Source organism: Ictalurus punctatus, chromosome 7 (genome assembly GCF_001660625.3).
Source record: "Ictalurus punctatus breed USDA103 chromosome 7, Coco_2.0, whole genome shotgun sequence".
Classification (NCBI taxonomy): domain Eukaryota; kingdom Metazoa; phylum Chordata; class Actinopteri; order Siluriformes; family Ictaluridae; genus Ictalurus; species Ictalurus punctatus.
The window spans coordinates 11,981,455-12,003,727 of NC_030422.2; the positions used below are offsets into that span (position 1 = coordinate 11,981,455).

The 22,273-nt window shown below is 43.9% G+C and overlaps 1 protein-coding gene across 2 annotated transcripts in view; it reads right to left on the reverse strand.

Moving 5' to 3' along the window:
* The window catches only part of LOC108267490 (low-density lipoprotein receptor-related protein 8), a 33,268-nt gene extending 12,482 nt beyond the window's left edge, over window positions 1-20,786 (reverse strand). Inside the window, exons 1-5 of one of the 2 annotated variants that reach the window (XM_053681155.1) lie at window positions 20,623-20,786; window positions 19,842-19,961; window positions 7,584-7,706; window positions 6,161-6,280; window positions 1,018-1,410 (exon numbers count right to left, since the gene is read on the reverse strand). In XM_053681155.1, the coding sequence (XP_053537130.1) occupies window positions 1,018-1,410; window positions 6,161-6,280; window positions 7,584-7,706; window positions 19,842-19,961; window positions 20,623-20,689 (823 nt within the window). In that variant the 5' untranslated portion in view covers window positions 20,690-20,786. Of the gene's footprint in view, window positions 1-1,017; window positions 1,411-6,160; window positions 6,284-7,583; window positions 7,707-19,841; window positions 19,962-20,622 lie in introns of both variants that reach the window. The other variant, XM_053681154.1, reaches the window with a different exon arrangement.
* Window positions 20,787-22,273: the final 1,487 nt, after the last annotated feature.

Here is a 22,273-nt window from a genome sequence, read left to right on the forward strand (position 1 = left end):
CATATCAAACAAAACCAAAACCTCCAATGCAATACATACCTACCAATACAAAGACCAAAAACCATACCAAGGCCAAGGCATTTAATGATCAAGACCAGGGCAAGACCAAAACCAACACTCTCAAGATCAATACCCATATCAACCAACACCAAGACTAAAACCCATACCAACCAAGCTGATTTAACTTTTTTTTAAACTACATTACTCCTTTCCTATTAATTCCTACATACACTTTAGCAAGCATCTAAAACTGCATATTATTCCTTACAGCAGCTATAGTCAGTTTCTTAAACGTAGAAATATAAACCACATCATCAGGTTCACCTTGCCACTAAAAATAAACGATAGGAAAATTTCACACTTCAGTGTGTGTGTGTGTGTGTACGGTGACTAATCCCCGCTCTCTTCCCAGTCTCTCTCAGCACTTCATCTCAAACCCACATGGTGCAAGAGTGGTGGGTGAAAATAAACCTCCCCTGCAGGCTGATGTGACCTTATCTACAGCTGCTTCTGGAGCCCTCAGTCCTGTTCTCCGCTACTCGTTTGTAACATTTATAAACAAACCGAGAGCTGAATGAAACGTCCAATCCATCACGTGTACGTTTCCCGACAGACGTCTCTGAAGCCAATCGACTGAGCAGAGACACGGAGCGCTCTGCCGTGTCCCTGAGCACCTGATAAAAGCACACAGCAGGAAATTCCTGCAGGTTATACAAGTGCACACTTTACAACACATCAATCAACTCAACCCACTCCTGTGCTTAGTCATCTCTGTGAAGTTACACAACGGCTGCAAGAGAAATGAATAAAACCTACATCAGTGTTCGCGCTGGTTGATGTGAACCTTAAGCACAAATTAAGTACGGTAAAAAGAGTAGAAGAAGGAAAACAGCTCATCAACGGTCATATTGGTGGACTAGCCAATCCTAGCGCAGGAGGCAGAATTTATCAGAATCATGAATTCTTTACAATTTCTCGACGGCGTAAAGGAACAGAATATCAGACTCTGTGACTTACGGCAGTCGGACTCGTCCGATCTGTCCATGCAGTCCGGATCTTTATCGCACCTCCATGCTAGCTTGATGCACTCTCCGCTCCCACAGCGGAACATTCCGGTGCCACACTCGAGCTTGAGACTCGTCGGCGGTAGCGTTCGCCCGGCTCCGTCGCCGCACAGCCCCTCCCATTCATCCGATCCATCAAAGCAGTCTGGGTCTCTGTCGCAGGTCCAAGGCTGCGGAACGCACTCAGAGCTGTTACAGCGGAACTGAAGCGGGCCGCACGATGGCGGGGAACACTGCTCCTCATCGGTGCCGTCACCGCAATCGTCATCGCCATCACACACGTACGCCGGAGACATGCACTTCAGGTTACGGCACTGGAACTCTCCGGTAGCGCACGAGCGAGCGTCTGTGAGGAACAGAGCAGGGGTTCCAGGTTTAAAATGTCACAAATTAGCTTTTAAGACGGCGCACAAGGCAACAATTTACTCTGGAGAACATATTAGTTAAGTCTAAAAAAAAACTTGGATATCGCTTTCCATTACGGTTCTCAGAACCAACATGAATTTTACTGCAACATATGTTAACATAAATAAAGAAACGTGGTTGAGTGCTTGAATCTGATTGGTCAGAAGGTTCTGTGCAACAGCACGACTCGGACGGTAGCTCCAGCTGTAATGTGAGCAACAGGTTTCCATTAATGTGCTCATTTGAATACGTTATCGTTTCTATAGTAACAGCTCATACACGGCGATGTGTATGGCGGATGGATCAGATTTTGCGGGAACTAATAGCAGGAGTGTGGAAATGGAGAAACGTCAGACCGCACGCTCCACACGCATAGGACCGGTCCAAGGAACCGTTCGAGCCGATCGTTTGGATTTGTCGTTTTGTCGAGAAGTTGAGAAGATCTCATGCTGCTTTGTTGCTGAAATTGTGGTGCCATGGTGCTCACGTATACGTAGATGATGAACGGTCACCTGTTGCTTTGAAATTTGAGACGGATATAAATATTCCTTCTTCAAAAGTGATGGGAAAACACAAGTCATTAAAGGAAATTGAAGGAAAAAAGAAGTCTGTTTATGGTTTTCGTTTTTTTATGTAACAGGTTAAAACATATAAACATTCGGTGTACTAGTACTAATATAACAACATTTCAATGGATGTTACTAGACTTGAAATTAATTACGACTATTCACTATTCTCTTCGTCTCATTTGCATATTTTATTAGTCAACATTTTGTCTGTTGCTTTTATGCTACATCATGTATCAGTCTACGTTTAATTCTCCGACTCTGGAGGCAACATCAGGATTCAACTCTGTGACAGCTGCTCCACTCAGATCCATTCAACGGAATCTATGAAATCATTACAGAGAACATGGAGATAACCACAAATCTCCTCACACAACGTAAACATGACCACAAGTTGAAACCGGTGCCTGGAGATCTCTCGGATTTTGTGCCGCTGCTTCACCATCACTGATTCAAAAAAAGGAGACGTGGTGTCTGAAAACCTTCCGACACGTTTCTTCTCTCCTCGCTCTGCCGTAACGTAAACACGTTGTGGAAATGCTCCGGTGGATGAACAGCTTCATTAGAATAAAAGGGTGCTGCATGATGAGATTAGTCAGGAGGGAGCTTATAACGGCGTGTAGGAGGAAGCGATTATCCTCACCGCCGCTAATCTGAAATCTGACTCTGCCGAGATGCCTCATTGATCACGCTGCGGCACTTGGAGCTTCGGCTAGATCCAACGATCACGCAGAGTAAAGGAATAGAATACAGCGCAATATTTCACACAGCGTGAGGGCTGCTGCATCTATTAAACCAGTGGTCACCAACCCTGTTCCTGGAGATCTACCTTCCAGAAGACTTGAGCTACAACCATAAATGGCGTCTACCTGACCAGCTAATTATTGCCTTAAGAAGTTCTTATCAAGTAAAGCAGGTGTGTTAGATTTTAAAAGGAGATGAAACCTGCAGGAAGGTGGATCTTCAGGAACAGGGATGGTGACCACTGCATTAAACAGTAACTTCTCACATAACAACTTCAAACAAAAGTCTAAGACGAGTCCAAGAGCGCTTTCAGGAGCTTCGAGTCATGACCGACTGATCTACCATTTGTTAGTTAGCTATTGTGATCGCTCCTCTTCGTGGTGCTCTGATGACCTAGCTCAGACACCTGCAGTAACTTAAGCATCTTAATGATTACATGCTCTTTCATGTTCTGCTCGGAAAGTGTAAGCTATTAGCTAGGCAAACTAATATTGCATCTTCAAAGGAGCTAGTTAACGAGTTAGCTTAGGCATCAAGATGAGCAACCTCGGTGCTGGACGTGTCAGAAAGTGCATGCGCATCCTTGAGGCTTGGCTAAGAGTTTCTGAGATTGCTGACGAACAGGTAGAAATGTCAGTCACCTCATCGACCACGCCCTTTTAATCATCATCATCATCGAATTAACTCGCAAATAATTTGTGGAGATGTAACTCAAGTTTGAACCATCTCCGTTCAAGTCCGTGGGAATATGTGGGGTTAAATATTGCACTGCAGCCAGCCACTAGAGGAACTCACAGACGTTTTGGCTTCACTTCTTTGATTTTGCTATCTTTTGCTGTTGTTATCCTGGATGGATACGAGTTAGTTCTCTGAGATCCACAGCAAGGTGATGAAATGTTCTGAACAGCTGAGATGAAGCCATGAAGCGTGCTATGGCTGGAAGGGGAGCAACGTGACCTGCAGTCTCAACATGTTACCTTCTCATAGTGCTGCAGTGGGTCTTTAAATGACAGCTAGGAGAAAGTGTGTGCGTAGGTGTCAGAACAGAGTGTTCTGGTCTTATCCGCACAGTACCACACACACACACACATTTTGACAGCAGCTTAGCACAACTGACTTCGCGCTTGACCTGTTTCTTCAGTATTAGTTCCTGTTTACACCACAGCACTGATTGGTCGTCAGGTGTTGATTAATTCTTTATAACAGCAGCTCCAACAATAGTGCAGGCTTATATTAATGGGCTCGTTTGAAAACTTTACCGTTTCTATAGTAACAGCTCGTTCACAGGGACTTGTAAAGCGAGCGCTGCACATAAAGATTTTTTTAAAAAAATCTTCAGGACACTTTCTTCTAAATTTCGACGTGTGCAAGGCATCACACAGGTATATACACAGCTTCCGCCTACTACACACCCTGTTTAACGCAAATCTGGACACACTCGTGAATAATTCATCAGGTGTGCGACTCGATTATCTCTACGCTAAAGAGAGACCGACTTTTTTAACATTTCTAATTACACAGCGTCGATGGAACGGAGTCAGAGCTGCAGTGGATTAAGTTTCTGATCAAGCGCTACATGTAAACTCGGGGTGTGCGGGTGTGCACGTGTGCGTGTGTGTGTGTGTGTGTGTGTGTGTGTGTGTGTGAGATAAATCGAGGGGGTAGAAGAGAGATCATTTATCATTTAAGAAATAACCAAAAGAGAAGTGAAAGTTTTAGCACCCGGGTGTCACGTTTTGAGTTGTTGTCATATTGATAATGAGACGTGTAATTACAAGCTTGGCTCATGTTTAACAGATGATCAGGAGGACACTGTGTGTCATCATCACACCATCATAATGTCTCACATCATCTGAGTCACTAATGCTGCACTGCATTACATTTACCCATGATTCACTGCTGCATAAGTCAGGCTGTATTATGAAAAAGATATATCTCTCTGTAATAAAGCAGTACAGTACATAGGTTTCCATGGTGAAAATCGCAACAGGCCTATGACTTTAGTTCTGTTCTAGCCCTGTCTCCATTTCACTGGTTTGTTATCTGATTGTGTTCACCTGTTCTGTAGTAGTTCCAGTTCTGAGTATTTCCTGGTTTGGACCCTCGCCCGTTTCCTCTCGTTTATCCTCGTTCATTTCCGGTCTGTGTTTTCAGCACCGCTTTGGAAGCCGACTACGATTCTTCAGTTTTTAAGACTTAAAATGACGATATGAGAAAGAGATAGAGAAAGCTAACCCAAAGAGAGTGAGTGAGGGATAGAGAAATAATCTAGCACAAAAAAGCTGACCTAATGAGCGAGTGGGAATTTGCTACTTTAACCAGTACCAGGGCAATCTGCATAACTTAACTTTGTTTTATTTTAAAGGCTTTCATGACATCCTTTTATGGATGTCAACTTATTTTCATGAAAGTTATTAGTATAGAGATGTCAAAACATTTACTTTACACTTTAAACTTTTTTTTAAAACATTTTATTTGTATTATATATTTAATTTTAATATGTTATAACGTTTTCCCCTCGTTTTACCAAAGTCATTATTAACATTTCATCTCCATTACTTATTTATTTTTAGAATTGTTTATACTAAAACTTAATTTCTATTACATTTTCTCCATTTCCTGCTTCTTTCTTTATGCTACTGCTTATCTGTATTTTTTTTCCTTCAAGGCACTTTGAGATACATGTTAGTGTATGAAATGATGAATGTTATTTATTTAGAACATCATTTTTATTTATTTTTTAATGAGAGAAAGAAAGAGAGAGAGAGAGAGAGAGAGAGAGAGAGAGAGAGAGAAAGAGGAGATGTACAGCAGCATGACAGGAGGAAAGCACGTGAGAGAGGGAGGAGTTTGACTCTTTCTCTGAAAAGTAGGACAGGACAATGCCACCATTTTGCCAGGAAAACCCTGAACACCTCCTCCTACATTAACCCTGTTTATCACTGACCTTCAGCTAAGGAGACAAGGTTGTGGAGCTTCTCTCCATCTTTGATTAATTAGCTGCTATTAATCGTTTTCCCCAGCATCAGAGTGTTATGTTATCATCAGACGTGTCTCTTCTCTGGTCTGTGCGCTGAAGTTAGAATATATTTCACAGATTTGATAAAGGAATCGTTTACATTTCTGCTCATTGTCCTGTTGTGTGATGATCTTGTAAATTAAAACAACGATTAAAAAACAGAATAAATACTAAATAAAATCTTTAATATTACAGATTGTTAACAATTATTTCCCTTTAAACAGATTTTTATAACAAAAGTTAATTAATTAATTAATTAATTAATTAATATTTGATTTCTAATATATTTCTAGTATTGTGTTTGTTATAAAATCAGTAGAGGAGAAATAAATGAATATAAATAAAGAAGTAAAGTGTCTGACCGGCGGCGCAGTCTTCTTCATCCGCTCCACTTTCACAGTCTCTCTCTCCGTCACACCTCCACCCTGGAGACACACACGTCCCTCTGCAGTCAAACTTATCTGGAGGACACGTCTGTTTCACTGCTGAGGAGGAGAGAGACCACACACACACGCTTAATACACAACAATATCTGTCCGAAACGGTCATGTCATGGCAAACTAGCAACTCTATTTCCCAGAATGCAACGCAAACTACAAACATGGCCAACAACAACTACAACTCCTAAAATACACACAGACACATTCACGTTCTTTATACTGGTTCCGATTCTGCTTTGCACTTAACTGATTATCTGTCTTACTTGCTCTAGTCTGTGTGCCTGATCGGTTAACCTCTGCCTGTCTTCCTTGTTTATTTTGCCTTGCCCTTACGATTATATTCCCTTCTATTAAAGCTCTTAACTGCACTTGTATCCGTCCTTAACCTCATTACATGACAAACACACACACTAATGTTTGATACAAAACATCTATCTCAAACTCTCACACACTATCCTTTAATACACATCTGTCTGAAACACACACACACACACACACACACACACACCCCTCTGAGAAACACATATGTATCAGTAGATGAGATTTTTTCTGTGAGTGGACAGCATGCACAGAGTGTAAGCATAAATCCGAGAGAGAGAGAGAGAGAGGAAGAGGGTGTGGGAGGAGGAAGCGAGTCTGTACGAATGAGTGAGTGATTAAAAGAGATCGAAGAGGAGAGGAGGTGCTGACCGGTTACACTGCAGTGCTGCAGTGCTTTTTAGCTCCTAATGAATAAAATAAAAAAATAAAAAAATAAATAAATAGATAGATAAATAAATAAATAAATAAATAAGCAAGCAAACTCATTCCTCTGGATAAACAGGTGACCTTTAAAAAAAATCTCACCTTCAGCACCATCCACTGTCTCGGCTCTTTTCCTTTATACCTCCTGTATACTACACACCACTACGGTTTCTCTGGTGTGTGTGTGTGTGTGTATTTGTATCTGAGAACTGTGTATGTTAGTGTGTGTTAGTGTATGTGTGCTCTGAACTCATCTCATGGTGAGAGGGAACACACTGAGATGGAGAGTTGTATCTCTGAGGTGAAACACGTCGTCACCATGGAAACTGAGACCTGTTTTTTCGTGCCACTAAAGAACTCGAGTCATTACTGAACCTACAACTGTATCATTACACGCCGTTAATAATAATAATAATAATAATAATAATAATAAATATACTGTCTAATAACACACAGCTTTATAACATTTTCTCTGATGCACAAAAAAATAAATAAAAGACTAAAAATTTAAATAAACAAACATTTTACATGTTAACACACATCTACAACTCCCCAAAATGGAGTGCACTAGGTGGTGAAGTGCACTAGGTGGTGTGCTTACTGCAGGTGGACTCGGCCTCGTCTGATCCGTCTGAACACTCGGGTTCTCCGTCGCAGAGCCAGCGGCTGGACACACACTGTCCGTTCTGACATGCAAACTCCGCCGGGTCACATGTGCTTTTCACTACACACACACACACACACACACACACACACACACACACACACACACAGAGTGAGAGAGAATAAACATTACATACATGTCAGCTCTGTATCCATTCCTGTGTTCTAGGTACAAATCCATCAGTGATAACTGCATGTGATTGGTCATGTGACATGGTTTGTAGTTCGTTGGCTTGTTAAGGATTATGGGAAGTATGGTTCATCTTGTAATCCAACTTCTACCTTTTTTAAATATTTACCTATTTAAAGATTATGAGGATTTTACAGAAGCTATGGAGCATCTCAGATATTCAACAATCACCACTGTGTAAACTTCTACAGCAAAAAAAACCCTGTTTCTGTCTCTCTCTCTCTCTCTCCACCCAACTGCCTGTCTCTCTCTCCATCTGTCAGTCTCCCTCTCCCCCCATCTGTCTGTCTCTCTCTCTCTCCCCAACTGCCTGTCTCTCTCTCCATCTGTCTGTCTCTCTCTCCCCCATCTGTCTGTCTCTCTCCCCAACTGCCTGTCTCTCTCTCCATCTGTCTGTCTCTCTCTCCCCCATCTGTCTGTCTCTCTCCACCCAACTGCCTGTCTCTCTCTCCATGTGTCAGTCTCTCTCTCCCCAACTGCCTGTCTCTCTCCCCAACTGCCTGTCTCTCTCTCCCTCCATCTGTGTGTCTCTCTCTCTCCCCAACTGCCTGTCTCTCTCTCCATCTGCCTGTCTCTCTCCCTCTCTCTCTCCCCATCTGTCTGTCTCTCTCTCTCCATCTGTCTGTCTCTCTTTCCCCAACTGCCTGTCTCTCTCTCCATCTGTCTCTCTCTCTCCCCCCAACTGCCTGTCTTTCACTCCATGTGTCAGTCTCTCTCTCCCCATCTGTCTGTCTCTCTCTCCCCAACTGCCTGTCTCTCTCTCCCTCCATCTGTGTCTCTCTCTCCCCAACTGCCTGTCTCTCTCTCCATCTGCCTGTCTCTCTCTCTCCCCAACTGCCTGTCTCTCTCTCCATCTGCCTGTCTCTCTCTCTCTCTCTCTCCCCATCTGTCTGTCTCTCTCTCTCCATCTGTCTGTCTCTCTTTCCCCAACTGCCTGTCTCTCTCTCCATCTGTCTCTCTCTCTCCCCCCAACTGCCTGTCTTTCTCTCCATCTGTCTGTCTCTCTCCCCATCTGTCTGTCCCCCTCTCTCCCTCCAACTGCCTGTCTCTCTCCCCATCTGTCTGTCCCCCTCTCTCCCTCCAACTGCCTGTCTCTCTCCCCATCTGTCTGTCTCTCTCTCTACCCAACTGCCTGTCTCTCCCCCAACTGCCTGTCTCTCTCCCCATCCTTCTGTCTCTCTCTCTCTCTCCCCATCTGTCTGTCTCTCTCTCCCCAACTGCCTGTCTCTCTCTCTCCATCTGTCAGTCTCTCTCTCTCTCCATCTGCCTGTCTCTCTCTCCCCAACTGCCTGTCTCTCCCCATCTGCCTGTCTCTCTCCATCTGTCTGTCTCTCTCTCCATCTGTCTGTCTCTCTCCATCCTTCTGTCTGTCTCCCCAACTGCCTGTCTCTCTCTCTATCTGTCAGTCTCTCTCTCCATCTGTCTCTCTCTCTCCCCCCCCATCTGTCTGTCTCTCTCTCCATCTGTCAGTCTCTCTCCCCAACTGCCTGTCTCTCTCTCCATCTGTCTCTCTCTTTCTCCATCTGTCTGTCTCTCTCTCCCCAACTGCCTGTCTCTCTCTCTCTCTCTCTCCCCATCTGTCAGTCTCTCTCTCTCCCCATCTGTCTCTCTCTCCCCAACTGCGCCTCTCCCTCTCTCTCCCCCCCCATCTGTCAGTCTCTCTCTCTCCCCAACTGCCTGTCGCTCTCCCCCCAACTGCCTGTCTCTCTCTCTCTCTCTCTCCGTCAGTCTCTCTCTCTCTCCCCAACTGCCTGTCTCTCTCCCGAACTGCGCCTCTCTCTCTCTCTCTCTCTCTCTCTCTCCCCCCCCCATCTGTCAGTCTCTCTCTCTCTCCCCCCATCTGTCTGTCTCTCGCTCTCCCCAACTGCCTGTCTCTCTCCCCAACTGCCTGTCTCTCCCTCTCTCCCCCGCCAACTGCCTGTCTCTCTCTCCATCTCCCCCCCCCATCTGTCAGTCTCTCTCTCTCCCCAACTGCCTGTCGCTCTCCCCCCAACTGCCTGTCTCTCTCTCTCTCTCTCTGTCAGTCTCTCTCTCTCTCCCCAACTGCCTGTCTCTCTCCCCAACTGCCTGTCTCTCCCTCTCTCCCCCGCCAACTGCCTGTCTCTCTCTCCATCTGTCTGTCTCTCTCCCCAACTGCGCCCCCCCCCCCTCTCTCCCCCCATCTGTCAGTCTCTCTCTCTCCATCTGTCAGTCTCTCGCTCTCCCCAACTCCCTGTCTCCCCCCCCCCCAACTGCCTGTCTCTCTCCCCATCTCCCCCAACTGCTTGTCTCCCTCCCCCAACTGCCTCTCTCCATCAGTCGGTCTCTCTCTCTCCCCCAAACTGCCTGTCTCTCTCTCCATCTGTCTGTCTCTTGCTCTCCCCAACTGCCTGTCTCCCCACCCCCCAACTGCCTGTCTGTGTCTCCCCACCCCCCAACTGCCCGTCTCTCTCTCTCTCCCCATCTCCCCCCAACTGCTTGTCCCTCCCAACTGCCTCTCTCCATCCTTCTGTCTCTCTCTCTCTCTCCCCCCCCCCCAACTGCCTGTCTGTGTCTCCCCCCCCCCCCAACTGCCTCTCTCTCTCTCTCTCCATCCGTCTGTCTCTCTCCCCATCTCCCCTCAACTGCTTGTCCCCCCCAACTGCCTCTCTCCATCCTTCTGTCTCTCTCTCTCTCTCTCCCCCCCCAACTGCCTGTCTGTGTCTCCCCCCCCCAACTGCCTCTCTCTCTCTCTCTCCATCCGTCTGTCTCTCTCCCCATCTCCCCTCAACTGCTTGTCCCCCCCAACTGCCTCTCTCCATCCTTCTGTCTCTCTCTCTCCAACTGCCTGTCTCTCCCCCCCGCCAACTGCCTGTCTGTGTCTCTCCCCCCCCAACTGCCTGTCTCTCTCTCCATCTCCCCCCAACTGCTTGCCCCCCCAACTGCCTCTCTCCATCCTTCTGTCTCTCTCTCCCCCTCCAACTGCCTGTCTCTCTCTCCATCCTTCTGTCCCCCCCCCCAAACTGCCTGTCTCTCTCTCCATCTCCCCCAACTGCTTGCCCCCCCCAACTGCCTCTCTCCATCTGTCTGTCTCTCTCTCTCCCCCCAACTGCCTGTCTCTCTCTCCATCCTTCTGTCTCACTCTCCCCCCCCCCACAACTGCCTGTCCCTCTCCCCATCTCCCCCCAACTGCCTCTCTCCATCCTTCTGTCTCTCTCTCTCCCCAACTGCCTGTCTCTCTCTCCATCCTTCTGTCTCTCTCCCCCCCAACTGCCTATCTCTCTCTCCATCTGTCTGTCTCTCTCTCTCTCCCCATCTGTCTCTCTCTCCCCAACTGCCCCTCTCTCTCTCTCCATCTGTCAGTCTCTCTCTCTCTTCATCTGTCTGTCTCTCGCTCTTCCCAACTGCCTGTCTCTCTCTCCATCCTTCTGTCTCTCTCTCTCTCTCTCTCCCCCAAACTGCCTGTCTCTCTCTCTCTCCCTCTCTCCATCTGTCTGTCTCTCGCTCTCCCCAACTGCCTGTCTCTCCCCCCCCAACTGCCTCTCTCTCTCTCTCTCCATCCGTCTGTCTCTCTCCCCATCTCCCCCAACTGCTTGCCCCCCCAACTGCCTCTCTCCATCTGTCTGTCTCTCTCTCTCCCCCCAACTACCTGTCTCTCTCTCTCTCTCTCTCCCCCGCCAACTGCGTGTCTCTCTCTCCATCTGTCTGTCTCTCGCTCTCCCCAACTGCCTGTCTCTCCCTCTCCCTCCCCACAACTGCCTGTCTCTCTCTCCATCTCCCCCCAACTGCTTGCCCCCCCAACTGCCTCTCTCCATCTGTGTCTCTCTCTCTCCCCAACTGCCTGTCTCTCTCTCCATCCTTCTGTCTCTCTCCCCCCCCAACTGCCTATCTCTCTCTCTCCATCTGTCTGTCTCTCTCTCTCCATCTGTCTCTCTCTCTCTCCCCGACTGCCCCTCTCTCTCTCGCTCTCTCTCTCTCCATCTGTCAGTCTCTCTCTCTTCATCTGTCTGTCTCTCGCTCTCCCCAACAGCCTGTCTCTCTCTCTCCCTCCCCACAACTGCCTGTCTCTCCCCCCCCAACTGCCTGTCTCTCTCTCCATCTCCCCCCAACTGCTTGCCCCCCCAACTGCCTCTCTCCATCTGTCTGTCTCCCTCTCTCCCCAACTGCCTGTCTCTCTCTCCATCCTTCTCTCTCTCTCTCCATCTGTCTGTCTCTCTTCCTCCTCAACTGCCTGTGTCTCTCTCCATCTGTCTGTCCCCCCCCCAACTGTCTGTCTTTCTCTCCATCTGCCACCCCCCCAAGTGCCTGTATCTCTCTATCTGCCTGTCTATCTCTCCATCTCTGTCACTCTCAGCCCATCTTGCTCTCTCCATCTGACAGTCTCACTCTCCAACTGTGTCTCTCTGTCTCTCTCTCCCTTTCTCTCGGCCTGTCCCTCATCCCATGTGACTTTCTATCTCACTCTATTTGCCTGGCTCTCTGTTTGTCCATGTCTCATTCTGTCTCACTCTCTTTGCCTCTCTCTCTTTCCATCAGTGTTTTTCTCTCATCTCTGACAGGAAGCCATGTTTGTTGTCCTTCCTCTCGAGCAGGTGGTGAATGAATACGCGACTTGAAGTAAAAAACGAAAAGCTGATCAGAAGTTCAGACCAGTCCCACTGGTGCTGAGAGCAGCTTACACAACATGAACAGAGCAGGCAGTTCGCTGAGCTCGCGAATGCTATACGTGTAATTAGCGTTAATGCCGCTACGTTTCTTCACGTGGAATTGGGGGTGTAATTTCACTAGCGTGACGGTGTCATGCTCTCCCCTGTTAATTTAACATCACCCTCACGACATCGTTTACTCACTGATCCTATTCCCTCCGCTTTCATTAGCGTACGGCGAAGTCGTTCCATCGCGCTGCCTTCGTTTCCGGGCCCTGAAGCGTTCTGCTTGATTTTCTGCTTTCCATTTAAGAACGGAAAGCAGCTGGTTCGTAACAAGGTGTTCTAGAGAACCGAACCAGGTGTGTGTCCTCCATCTCATTCATATTCAAAAATAAACTTACACTCGTGAAGAAAACGTATTCAGTTATCATAGTGTTGTAGTTTAACCTCAGAAACAGAGCAGCGGGATGAAGGGAAACGTCACCGTGGTCGGTTCAGTCTGTCCGTTACAATTTACTGGATAATCAATATTCAGTCTCTCTGGGAATTTGAGGCTTTCACTCAGGAAATGACTCCATTAAGGGAAATAATAAACCAGATGTGTCGAATGTATCAGGGGATATTTATTTTAAAAAAGTTTCATTTCAATCCAAAAATGTCATTTATTTTCAGAAAACACAACTTTAATACTGTGGACACTAACACTGTGGACAGATTTTGTATTTAATTAGGGGGCCAAGCACCAAAGGTGTGTAAGTAACCTGTTGTAATTGTATGTTTTTCTTCTTCTTCTTATTATTATTATTATTCCACAAGAACGTCTACAGCTGTTTATAGAACGCTTCACATGCTTTTTATGAAAGTTGGTCCAGTGATGGAGGACAGCCTCAGCTATCTACACACCAATGTTGGTGTATGCCACTCAAGCACTCTAGCACCACCAACAGAGCAAATTTGTACATGTGTTTTCAATAGCAACTCTGCAGCACAGTATAGAAATTCCTCTGATTCTTTGGGTCATTCCGAGTTCAGCGTATACGATGATGCTCATTTCTGACATTTGGATTTTTTTCCCAACCATTTCATACATTTTTAACATGTTTATTTCCTGTTCTTCTCTGACAAATTTTGTCCAATCTTGTTAAATTGTCCAAATTTTCACGAGACTGAGATGAGACGAGTGCATCCATAACATGTAAACGAATTTGACAGCGATGTCACCAAAGTGGGGGCAAGTCATAACATACTCAGACCAAACTTTGTAGACAACTGAAATCATTTATGTCCTCACTCCTGAAATATTTCAGGAAGTGAGGAAATTTCTCAGCAAAGCATTCATGCTATCTTATGGACATTAGTGGATGGACAGCTCTGGACTATGTTTTTTGGGCTTTTTTGGTTACAAATAATGTGCGTGTGTTGCGTTAAAGCGAATCATTTCCAGTGACGAGCTGCACGAGTTTAACATTTAGCTACTAACTAAGAGCTAAAAAAGTCAAGAGAGCTTAATTTACTATTCAGATTTATAATAAAGCGAACATTAAAAATTCACCCATTATTTAGCGAGCTGTACCCTGAGGGAAGATTACATGAATCGCTCAGATTGCAATTGGCTCACGCTCCACATCGTGGGCTCTCTGAACAGAGATGCTTTAATATTTCTCTGGCTTTCTGTGATTCAGCATGAACAAAAGACACGTACACAGTATACACAAACCAACACGGAATATCCCTACTCTTTCAGAATAAATGCTGCACTCCTGCAATAATCATCATCATCATCATCATCATCATCATCATCATCATCGTCCACTCGACCTCCATGATGATGGAGTAAATAAACCGTGGCCTCTGTGTATCCTCTCTGAGCGAGATCTCACCCGGCGCTGCGTTAAACCCGATCTATTTATATCTCTGCACTAGTCGGATCATTTCCTCGCTCTCTCTCGGATGAATGAGAATGAAAGACGACGGAGGAGGTTTTAAAATAATCCTGAGATGATATCTGGTGATTATGAGGACTCATGGACACACATTAGAGTTTTCGAAAACGCTGTGCTGTTGTGGTGGAAAAGTGTTCGTTTTTCAGATGGGACACCTTTCCGAACTTACGTAAGCTGGAATTCATAATAAGGAATTCTTTGCGGGCAGTTAGAAGTGATCATGTTGGTTCGAGGAGCTCCAGTTTTCCCCGCAGCACCCATTACATCTCGGCCAATTAGCTAATTGTGATGGTGAATTCGGCTTGCTAGCTAAGAATTCAACAGGGTTAGCAAACATGCCGAATTGATATCGCGTTAACAAACCTGCGTATCTCACATAAAATCTACTAGATGTCTAGGTCACGTTCTTACTGAGGAGTTGGCCATCGTGGACACGTTTATCTAGCTGAAATCTTTTTGTTCGTCTGTTTGAGCAGCACCTCAGCTTTTAAACACGACTTTTCAAAGTCCTCCACATTGTAATTACATCGTGAACGCAAACAGACACCTCTCTCCAGTATAAACGCTCAGGTACGTTTATGCTAGGTCAACACTGACAGAACAGCAAGCTATAAGGATCTTCTAGAGATACACCATGGTTCAGCCTGATTTATTTTAGCAGTAATCCATAATAATAACTAGGTAACATTTTAGCTAATGTATAAAATTCCTGACTGATTCTTCAGTCAGATTATAATATTACTATAATGCTATAACTAGTGAATCAACTAGCTTACTAACCAAGGTCTCTTTTAGAGGGGTCTATAAAGACCTGCCCTTTCACGTTGCTGTTTTTTTTTCCAGATTAGTTGATGTTGGGGTTTTTTTTGTTTTTTGTTTTTTTTGGGGGGTGCTGGTGTGTTTTGTACTTTCGGACCACCGTAGAGATGAAGAAAGAAGAAGCAGACGGTGGCAAGAGAGAGAACAGAATGTCAGGGGATTACAGCGTAAGGGAAAGGTCAGCTTTTTTGTCGAAAAGCTACAGGATACAGATCCGCAGACGCTGATAAACTGACCATGAATCAGGAATCCGTTAGCGAGGCTGAGTGGGAAGCGGAAGCCTCGGTGTCTCATGTCCTTCTCACCCAGAGGTCCGATTAACCCGGCTGAACAGACGAGCTAATGAAGCGTGTGAATCTGGACTGCGGAAAATAAGACTTGAACGCGTCTGCTGACGAAGTGCTGTCTGTTCGCTCCCTCAGAAACCATTTGGATAAACTTTCCGCTGTGGTGTTAAAGGTGTTATGAGCGTGACTAACATCTTCATTTTTGTTTAAATGCTAATAACAAGATTAGCATTGCAGAAGAGTTTGCGTGTGTTTTGGAAAGCATCCGTTGAGATAATTATCATATCAGAATCCTCGAAGGCATTTCTACCATACACAACATTCAGGTCTGCTTACAAACTGACAACATAGTGTTGCATCTTTAAAAACCTGTTATAAGGAAGAAGAAGAAATATTTTACACTCAGAAAGAATACTATTTAAGTACAATTCTAGACCTTTCAACATCAAATAAGCTGCTTCCAGTCAGTTTGTAATTAATTTTTTTTTAAATAAATGTAAACAAGATGACGATATTTCAGAAACGTGTCTAATTTAAATCATAATATGGATATTTTATTGTCGTATTGCTCGGATCTTTTCATCTCCCGACTCCCTCAGCTCAAACGTACAGCAGACTTTAAGCCGTGTGTGTGTGTGTGCGAGTGTGTGAGATAATAAGAGCGTGTGAAGCCCCACAGCGAGAGTCGCTTGGACAGTCGCCATGTTGTAATGTGTGTGTAACCTGCTGCTCTTAATAGCTGGAAATCTACCAAGTGGTCACACGGAGTACAGGAAGTGTGGTGAGACGTATTCATCACACACACACACATACATACACACACACACACACACACACACCCACACACACACACACACACACACACACACAGCGTGGCCAGAAAGTGGTCTAGCTCTTGAATAAGCTTGCAGGTGGAAAGGTAAGTCTGTGGGCGGGGTTTTGTTTGAGGTGTGTTTAGTCTACAGACATGGGGTACTAGAGCAAACAAAGTGGAAGTAGAAGTGCAGACAGTGAGCCTCGTTTATCGAGCTGAATACGAACAGATTCATTTGTGAATAGTTTGTACGAGCACTTACACGAGAACGTCACACTGAAAAACGCTGCCGAGTGTCCGCAGAAGACGACGTAAACCTCGACTTCAGGTCATATAACCTGCGTGGATTACTGCACTTTTATATCTGAAACATACTGCAGGTTTTTAAACTCTATTTTTAGGATGTTTACAGCGTTTAGCCGACGCCCATATCCAGAGAGACCTATGGTACAGAAGAGCTGTGGAACACATCCTCATGCTAGTTCACTTGCTCAGAGACCAAGAGCATCATCCAGAATGTTTAGTGAAAACCAGGCACTTTATTTTATTGGCATTAATAAAAGAAAACAAAAAGTAAAGAAAGCGAGCCGACACACAGCCATGAATTAAGACGAATAAAACTAATTCATTTATGATTTAAAAAAAAAAGAAAAAAGGCAGTGTATAAACGGAGGACAGACCCAGTCTGTGTCTGTGCAGAGCCGTAAGATATACACAAACACCTCAGCTGATGGAAGATTTAGCGCTCTTATTTTATTATTATTATTATCATCATCATCATCACCACCAATATTAAAAATTAACGATTATATTTATTGGCCTAGAAGTGAGGCAAAATAACTTCCACTTCTGTTTTTCAGCCTTTACCCTGATCGCTCATTTCATGCTCCCAGCTCTTTGTGCACATTACCTTTTATGGAGTTTTGTGGGCGTCACTAAATGCAAATGAGCTGCGTCAGGAACACGATATGCACTTAATGGTTGATCAAAACACGTTTACACACAACTTACTACAGCCTGAGAAAATCACATCTCCATTTCCCAATGCCGAAATTTTTGTGGGGTTTCTGAGACATAACAGACTGTCATGTAAACAACTGTTTTTAATAACGAGGTGAGAAGCTGAACTGTTAAATACTCCAATGTAACCATTCCGTAATCAACAGCCAAAACCACTGATTAATAAACATGCTTATCTTAAAAGGTCTAAAGTTAGGGTTAGTTAATGTAACTAACTGCTGCCGTCCAGCAGATTCGAGTTTTATCAGGGAGGAGAAGATCACGTTATCCAGTGAAACTAACCCCGCCCGAATAGGACTGACAGAAGACATCTGCTTGTATTGACATGCAAAGTCTTTTCCCCTTCATTAAGAATGCTATTAGTAATCTGATGAATATTCATGAGCATAAGGGGTCTGCCATATGAATGGAAAAAGATTCTACAGAACATATTTTAAAATGTTTTCAGAGTAAATAAAAAAGTGCTTTAGATGTGTTTTTCATGGAAAAGACAAACAGAAGCTTTAAATAGCGACGTAGAGAATTCACACACGTTACGAACGAGGTCTCCAGGCACTATAATTAATCCTGACAGAATTATTTTTTAAAAAATAAATATATAATCTCAGCATAATGAAGTGTTCTGATTAAGTTGGGAAGATTTCCGCTCTTTTGTTTGTTTTTGTTCCAGACAAACGTAGACCGCGTGCTCCAGAGAGGCAAGAAGAGGACGTCTGAGGCCAAGTGTAAAATGACACCTGTCATGATTATCGCTTCACAATTACCCCGAGGGCAGGAGGAAAATGAGATAGACGTGCAACACAAAAAGAGAACACATAGGAAAATACTCTCTCTACTCATCACGTGAATCATACGTGACCCAGGAGTGATAAAATCTTAATCGTACCCCAGAAATGTCGAATGTAAAAGAAGCTAAACAGTTGGCGCCGAGCTAAACGAGTGCCAAGCGAATGCCAAAGCCATTACCATGACGATTAACGTGATGAAACTCCATTTAAATGAGACAGCATGTTTAACCTTGCTTTAAATAATGGCTGAAACCAAACAAAACTAACGTTTTATCTCCGGATAAATCTATTTTATTTTAGCGTTCTCAAACTTTTTAGGCAAAACTTTTTAGGCAAACGATCCGAAACGGACATGAATCTCCCCCCCCCCCAGATGTGTAATACAGAACTACTGTAACATCTGAAAATTTTACAATAACTAAATAATCACAGGTTTTCTCTTCAAACATCCCACCGCGATCGTCTTGACTGCGGTAATGATCTGCGTCTCAAATCGAACACCCCGACCTCACGTTCAAAACTGTTTACAAACCTAGAAAATTGAGAACACATAAAGCTTTCGGTAGGTTTCAAAGTGACTTCAGAGCTTTTTAAAATTAAATACACCAACTATGATAAGAAACCTGGTTAGCATTAGTGCTCAATAACGCTCTAGAATCGTGCAAAATTTTAGCGCGATTTGAGACACAACGCTAGCATGTTTAGCGGAGGTAGACGAACGGGGAAATCTGTCTGTTCGACACTAAAAAAAAAACTAAAAAAAACACATACGCTGTTCATTTAAACGTGGCGTGCCTGACTGTCACGCCTAGCAACGGTTCAAAAATATCAGCAAAATATGTCTTCAGTGTTTCTAGTGTTTACGTGTATAATAATTACACGAAACAATTTTAGAGAAGATTGCGAGTTTGTCTCGTGACCCGTCCCGTTTGTAAAAATCAACCGACCCCTAGTTGGGGAAATCAAAGCGGGAATTTACATCTCGTACAGGATTCCCTATCATGTTCTTATGAATAAACGGAATATTACGGGATTGCTTCATGCGACTTCAACAACAACAGGATTTCCTCAAATGTTTTGCATTAAAGTTTCGTCGTTTTGTTTACTCTGTCCGGTCCGATTAGCGAATCGATGACATGGATGGTTTAAAAGAGGCGTGAACAGCGAAAAAGACGTAACGCTTAACGACACTTCGAATTCGATTCACGTCGTGGTGTTAAAAGGTCAAAACGCACCAACCCATGTCCACTTTCATTATTGCGAGTTACAGCGTTACACGCGCCTGAGCTGAGGTCGTCGAGCGTTATGATATTACAAAGAGCTGGACACACCCCTGGGAGCGGGACATATACTCGTTCTAGAGTTTTATTGGATGAACACAAGACTACTACAGGATGAGTCATCAAAAAAAAATTTTTAATTATATAGAACATATTTACTTAGGAGTGACGCAGTATAAAATGGAAATTGCTAAACTATATTTTCTGTATTTATTTATTTTTCAACATTAAGTGACAATTACAAAACACCAGTTCTCATTCCCAGGCCACGCCCAGATTCCTGCGACTGATTGTCAGTTAATTAATCAACTAATTAACAATATAATGCGCTTCAAAACGAGTAACTGAACAACATGCCTGAGGTTAACAGGTACTACGCAATCAGGATAGTCCTGGGTAGAGACGTAATAAGGTTAATTGGGTCATTCTAAGATTTTCCGATACTTACGACAGTCTTCCTCGTCGCTGTTGTCGGAGCAGTCGTCGTCGTCGTCGCATCTCCATATAGTCGGGATGCACCTCTTGTTCTTGCACTGAAACTGTCCGTCCTCGCACTCCGTTTCGGACCCTGCTCAATTCCCAAATACAAACCGCGTAACAATATATATATTTGTTTAAAATCAATCAATTAATTAGTGAATTAAAAGGCGACCCGGGTAGTTTTTTTTTTTTTTTAAATTATGTATTCAAACGCGAACGCCGGCGCACGCGCGCAGTTACGGCGCGAGACCTTCTCCATTCCACTACATAACGGCTTTAGCTAGCAGGCTAACGGTCACAATTTACCTCAGGAGCTCCGACGGAACCCGGTGAAGCCACACTGCACGCGATATCGTTTTCTTAATAAAAATGTCATGTCATGTTACGATATCTGTTCAAAATGAATAAAAACATTAACGCGTATGCTTAATATTTCCGTGGAGAAATTCTGAGAACAATAACGCTGAAGTGTCAAATCACGTCAGGTGCACAGACCCTGATTCAAACTAGCAATTTAACGCGCAGCTATATATATATATATATATATATATATATATATATATATATATATATATATATATATATATAATAAATGTATAAATATATATATATAAATGGTTGAAATAGATTTATTTTCACCATCACGTGCACTACAAGAAGCCCCCCCAAAAATCCCATCTTTTATATATTTATTTATCCATGTTTTACAAATCATAATTTCTTTTTTTTCTGTTGCCATGAAAACGAACCTTTTCCGAAATAAGGCTGCGCGGTGAGCAAGTGGAAAAATATTATTCGTCCTAATATGGTCCACATCGCGTTTTCACAGCGTTCATCCACAAAACAAAGGGAGAAATCCCGGATAGACCTCCGTCTCCTCCACCTTTTTTTTTTTCTCTCACTCTCTCTCTCTCTCTCTGCCAATTTGAAGCAGTGACGATTACACACGTGGGCGTGGTTTCGCACAAATTCTAAATTTCAACGCCAAACGGTCGAATCCCAAACAGTACCGTGCTCACTTCACTAAGCGCACTACGCAAGTATAAATAAACCCCGCTTATACACCCTACATAGTGCGCTATTTATATGTGTGTGTCTGTTTGAGTCGCAGCCATGAATAATGTAGAGTGTGATTACTGCTCACAGGAGGTTCTACTGTTAGTGTTTGCAGGGAACATTTCTCTATAATCCACATATAATCCTGCAGTAAAACTGTAAATGAGGTAGAGATGTACACAACTTCACTGTAGTTATTTATCAGCGTGGACAGGGATAACCACACTTTCCTGATCAAATTAAAGATCATGTCGTGCTTTATTTCACATTTTCACATAAGGACATTACCAAATATTTCTTACAGCTCTACTGTAAATAGTACAGTTTATTAAAGCAGTCTTGTCTTCATCTGGCATCTGAAGTTAACAAAAACTAAAGTTAATCTTCAACTGGAATGAAATAACAAATAACATGGGCTAATTCAAATGAAAATCTTTTTTTTTTTTTTTTAATTGTATACCAATTATAAATACTGGCAAACTGATATAAAGATAAGTAGCAGGTGTAAATTAATTTCATTTAATCGGGTAGATCTGGAGTCTGTTTCCTTCTGTCCTGTCTGTTTAGTCCAGAGCTGTCTCTTCTTTCTTATCGTGTCTGCCCTATCCTGTCCATTTCTCCTGTCTGTTACATTCTGTCCTAACCTCTGGTACCCTTTTCAGAGTGTATAAACATGTTACGGAGATGTTTGCTATATCTTAATCTTGCAGTGTTGTATGTTTATTTACTCTCCTATAAAGTCTCTCTGTCCTAACCTATCATCACTGTCCTAACCTGTTCTCTCTATCCTGTCCTCTGTCCTAACCTGTCCTCTCTGTCCTGTCATCTCTGTTCTATTATCTCTGTCCTAACCTGTCCTCTCTATTCTATCATCTCTGTCCTACCCTGTCCTCTGTCCTAACCTGTCCTCTCTGTGCTGTCCTCTCTGTCCTACCCTGTCTGTTTTGTCCTATCCTGTCCTCTCTGTTCTATCCTGTGTGTTTTGTCCTCTGTCCAAAACTCTCCATTATAATCTCTATAACTTCCTGTTATATCTGTCTTGCATGTCTTGTCCTGACCTGTTTGTCACCCGTTTGTTCTTTCCTGAAGGTTCTTCTGTTCTGTCCTGTTGTGTCTTGTCTGTCCTCAGCTGTCTGCCTCATCCTGTGATGGCCATTATATCTGCCTGGTCAGTCTTTCCACTCTGTTTTGTTTTGTCCTGTCTGTTGTTTTTTCCCTAGTCTGTCCTGTCTTATCTGTCCTGGAACTTCAAAGCAGCATGGATCTGGCTGGGAAAAATAAAGAAAATGAATTTGTCACTAAAATGAAGGCAGTAAATTCTGAGCTCTGATTTGATTACAGGGT